This window comes from Limulus polyphemus, unplaced genomic scaffold, assembly GCF_000517525.1.
Source record: "Limulus polyphemus unplaced genomic scaffold, Limulus_polyphemus-2.1.2 Scaffold67, whole genome shotgun sequence".
NCBI lineage: Eukaryota > Metazoa > Arthropoda > Merostomata > Xiphosura > Limulidae > Limulus > Limulus polyphemus.
In genome coordinates, this window is record NW_013665677.1 from 221,781 (window position 1) to 225,615 (window position 3,835).

Consider the following 3,835-nt stretch of genomic DNA (forward strand, 5'->3'; position numbering starts at 1 on the left):
TTTCCATATTTTAATTTTCAAAGTTTTTAAAAAATTTTAATAATCTGAACTTTAACATCGCTTTCAATGAATATTCTTGTCATTAAATAATTTCTGAGTTTTGTTATTGATATAACTTCTTTTCCTTTATCAATCTGATTTTTTCCCTTTCATTGAAAGCTTTTGTTATTTCTCCTCCTGTTCATACTTTAATTAGAACAGCCCAAGCACATTTACTAGAATTATCTATAATTGTTAAAATATAGCTTGTGCTATTTTTGTAAGATTTATATTGGCTCATATCAACTAAATATGCTTGCCACTGATCCTCTCCTTCTTTTAAATTTACGTCTAATTGGTTTGTGTTTTGTATCCTCATCTTGTTGATGTAAAAATTTTGTTATACCGCTAAAACTTCTCTCTGGAAATAGATGAAATAAAAACCAGGGCTTGAAATCTGTAACAGTACCATTACCTGCGGTATCAGTACTTGTTTAAAGTATATCATATATTGGGAACAATATCTGTTATCACATATCCCATCTTGGGAGTTTTGACCTAACTCCCCCTCTGGTATTTTAGCTTTTAGGGACATTGAGAGCAAAGAAAAAAAGAGGACCTGAAAGTGAAACTTGGCGAAATATGGGATAATGGCGTCCGTTTTGTTGTTACACTGGACTTCAAGTCAGAATCGACGCTACGTGAACGTTAATATTCATATCGCAGACGAATACTGGAATCTTGGCCTAGCACGAGCAATCGGTACAATTACAGGCGAGCGTTCAGCTCAGATTGTACAGTGAAAACTTGACTGATTTGGAGTGAACATTATAAATTAATATAAATGTATTAGAAAGAAATTCGAAAGAATCAATTGACAGCACTAATTTAAGTGGTACAAACTTTAATGCTGAAACTACGAGAAAATTACAATACTTGGAATATAATTCATTAAAACTAAACAAAAATAAAAACAAAATTGATGCAAATAGAAATATTATAACAAATTTAATAGAACCGAATGTAGATGATATAAATTACTTAATCAAACGTTTTACTATTTCATAAATTAACAGAAACATAGTAGAGTTTGAATCTCTGGTAGATTTATAAATATATTATATAACTAGAAGGTTCCCATCCTATGCCATTGGACTTTTAGCGAATACTAAAATTTTTATTAATAGAACATCTAATTCTGATTTCATAGATACGAATATAGTGCTCGTAGAAGACATATATTTGAAAATTATTGTAAGGTTTAGAACATGAAAGTTAAGTTTTTCTTCTAAATTAAAATTTTGGGAAAAAGAAATAAGTCCATTTCAAATAAATGAAAATACTTATTCATCAGAACTTATTTTTAATGTTTCTAAAAATGATAAAATTTAATTAATTTCCACTAATACTAATCCATTCGAGGAATCTCTTGCATATTTTGAAATAAAACAATCTATGACAATACTGTTACGTCTCCGTTCGTTAATTAATTTTCCGTAAATTCGTTCCGACGAAACTTTAGCAACACAAGTCCTTTCTTAAATAAAACTGGTTTATTCTTTCTGAATATAACTTTACGATACACTTAATTTCAACAGTCGCTCTATAACAACGTTATGTCGCACGTGGTCAACAATATTTTGTCCGCATACATTCAATTACTCATTACACTGTTGTCCCGTCACGTTGTGAACGTCTTATATATATACAAGACTAACAGATATCTAGTAAATGCTAGGGCATTCTTGAAGGAACAGGATATTTCTAGAAAGAAGTGGCGTGATACTAGTCACGTGACCTCGCTGACGCAACAATACTATAAAAAATGACGAAGGATTGTTAGATACTTTCAATTTACCTAAGAACGTTTTGTACAATTTGTTTTTGTTTTTACGATTTTTTGTCAATATTTTTTTTTTGCATCTTTAAAATTTTTTCTATATTTTATGACGAGTTTGAGCTGTGTTTCTACAAAGAACCTTTAGTAGCATATAAATGACGTTTCTGCTACACTTTAAACTACTAATTCAAATAATGTAAAATATTAAAAACCCCAAATAATAGCCTTTGCCTCCAAATTTGGGGCAGATATCCCTATACCTTTAAGTGGAGGAATGAAACCAAGATGATACGTCAACGAAAAAAAAATTGATAATTGTCATTTTCGATGTTTTTTTAGCGATTTGGGGTTATCTTTTAACGATATTTGGCTATTTTTGTTGCTTTTTATTACCTTGGTCATTTTGATTATCTGACCTATTTTTTATGTTCTTCTGCTATTATTTGTTGTTTTTTTAACATTTTGTATTTCTTTAATTTTGTAAAATTAGAGGGGCAGAAACTACATTTATATATATCACTAATGCATGGAATCGATTGAATAAAAAAATACATTTAAGCCTTAGTTATTATATTGAACAATGTAATGTGTTGGCAGCGATAAATCAACTCATAATTATTTATTTACCGGAAAAAATATAAAACTTACCAGTGAAATGACACTGAACCAGTTTTTGGTCTATTGTTACAATTACAAGCAACACATGTTGGCATACTTACATATGATATAGGCTTCAACTTAAAAACTCTACAATATATATGCTTCGTTTGGGCAACCGAAAGTACGACAAGGGACCAACAAGATGTCCCCTATATTAATTTGGGTAACATCGTGTGAAAGGATCAATGCTCAGTCCAGTTCAATATAGATATCAATGAAATACATTACGATTGACGACCGTTTTCTTAACTATAGAAAGCAAAACAAGTTATGAACGTATTTTTTGACAATGAAAAGCATAAATGGATCAAACGTGTTTCTCAACTGTAGAAAGTGTAATGATTTTAAAGCAAATTTGTTGCCCATGGAAACATATAATGTCGGAGTAAATTACACTTCACAAATATCTTGCAGCTTCGAGTGTTTGAGACATATTATTTAAATGAGATTTTCGAGAAGAAAGTCTGTTATAAATGATTTATTAAAAAGTCTCTTTGAAAAGTAGTTCATGGTTATTTAATGTATGTTGTGAAAAAAATTCAGAGACAAAATAGGCTTTGTCATATGTTTTAATCAATTGATAATTGCATTACACGTATTACCAATGCGAATCGCAACAAGAACGACATTAAGCAAAAAATAACAAATATATAATTAGTTTATATAATTAAAATCCGTTTTCAAAAATAACGAGTCCATGTGCATCGAAACGAGAGAAGCAAGGCTGATTACTAATGTTGTTTTTCTTAATACTAAAGTGCGTTCACAAAAGCAAAAAACAGCGTTCAAGAAGAAAATCAATGTTTTCCAGTTGTTATGCCATTCAACAGTTTTCGTGGGACAGCCAAGTGTAATTGAAAAACATTCCCCAAGTGTAGTCAGCAAGAATGGTGTACCTCGTGAGGAAGGAGGCGCTAATCAGTTCCCGTTCGGTCCGTGTATTTTGTAACATTTCGAACTCTTTGTTGGTATTTTGACAGGGGCCAGTGACTGGCTCAATTTGCAACTTCTTCATGTTTTCGTAAAGGTGATACAACAGAACGGATGCATTTTTCTTCAGGTTTTGGAAGAGCTCCAGGTAAATAGGGTTGTCATTGTGAAGATTGTGATCCAATATCCTGGAATCTGCAACTACCAAGTACAACTGGAGATTCCGATAAACGTCTTTTATGGGAGCTTCTACCTGTGAATATCAATATACAATTGATTTATATACTTGAAATATTTCAGCGACTTCTTGAAACAGTTATAATTGATAATACATATCATCCTCATAATATAATGGAAATAAAACAACGTTTATAATTTACATAAGTTTGTTGGTTTGTTTTGGAATTTCGCGCAAAGCTACACGAG

At 31.0% G+C, this 3,835-nt stretch overlaps 1 protein-coding gene across 1 annotated transcript in view; it reads right to left on the reverse strand.

The window, feature by feature from the left end:
- Positions 1–3,113: 3,113 nt before the first annotated feature.
- The window catches only part of LOC106465278, a 4,045-nt gene continuing 3,323 nt past the window's right edge, over positions 3,114–3,835 (reverse strand). Inside the window, exon 4 of the mRNA XM_013925485.2 lies at positions 3,114–3,662. Within this exon, the coding sequence (XP_013780939.1) occupies positions 3,303–3,662 (360 nt within the window). The 3' untranslated portion in view covers positions 3,114–3,302. The remainder of the gene's footprint in view (positions 3,663–3,835) is intronic.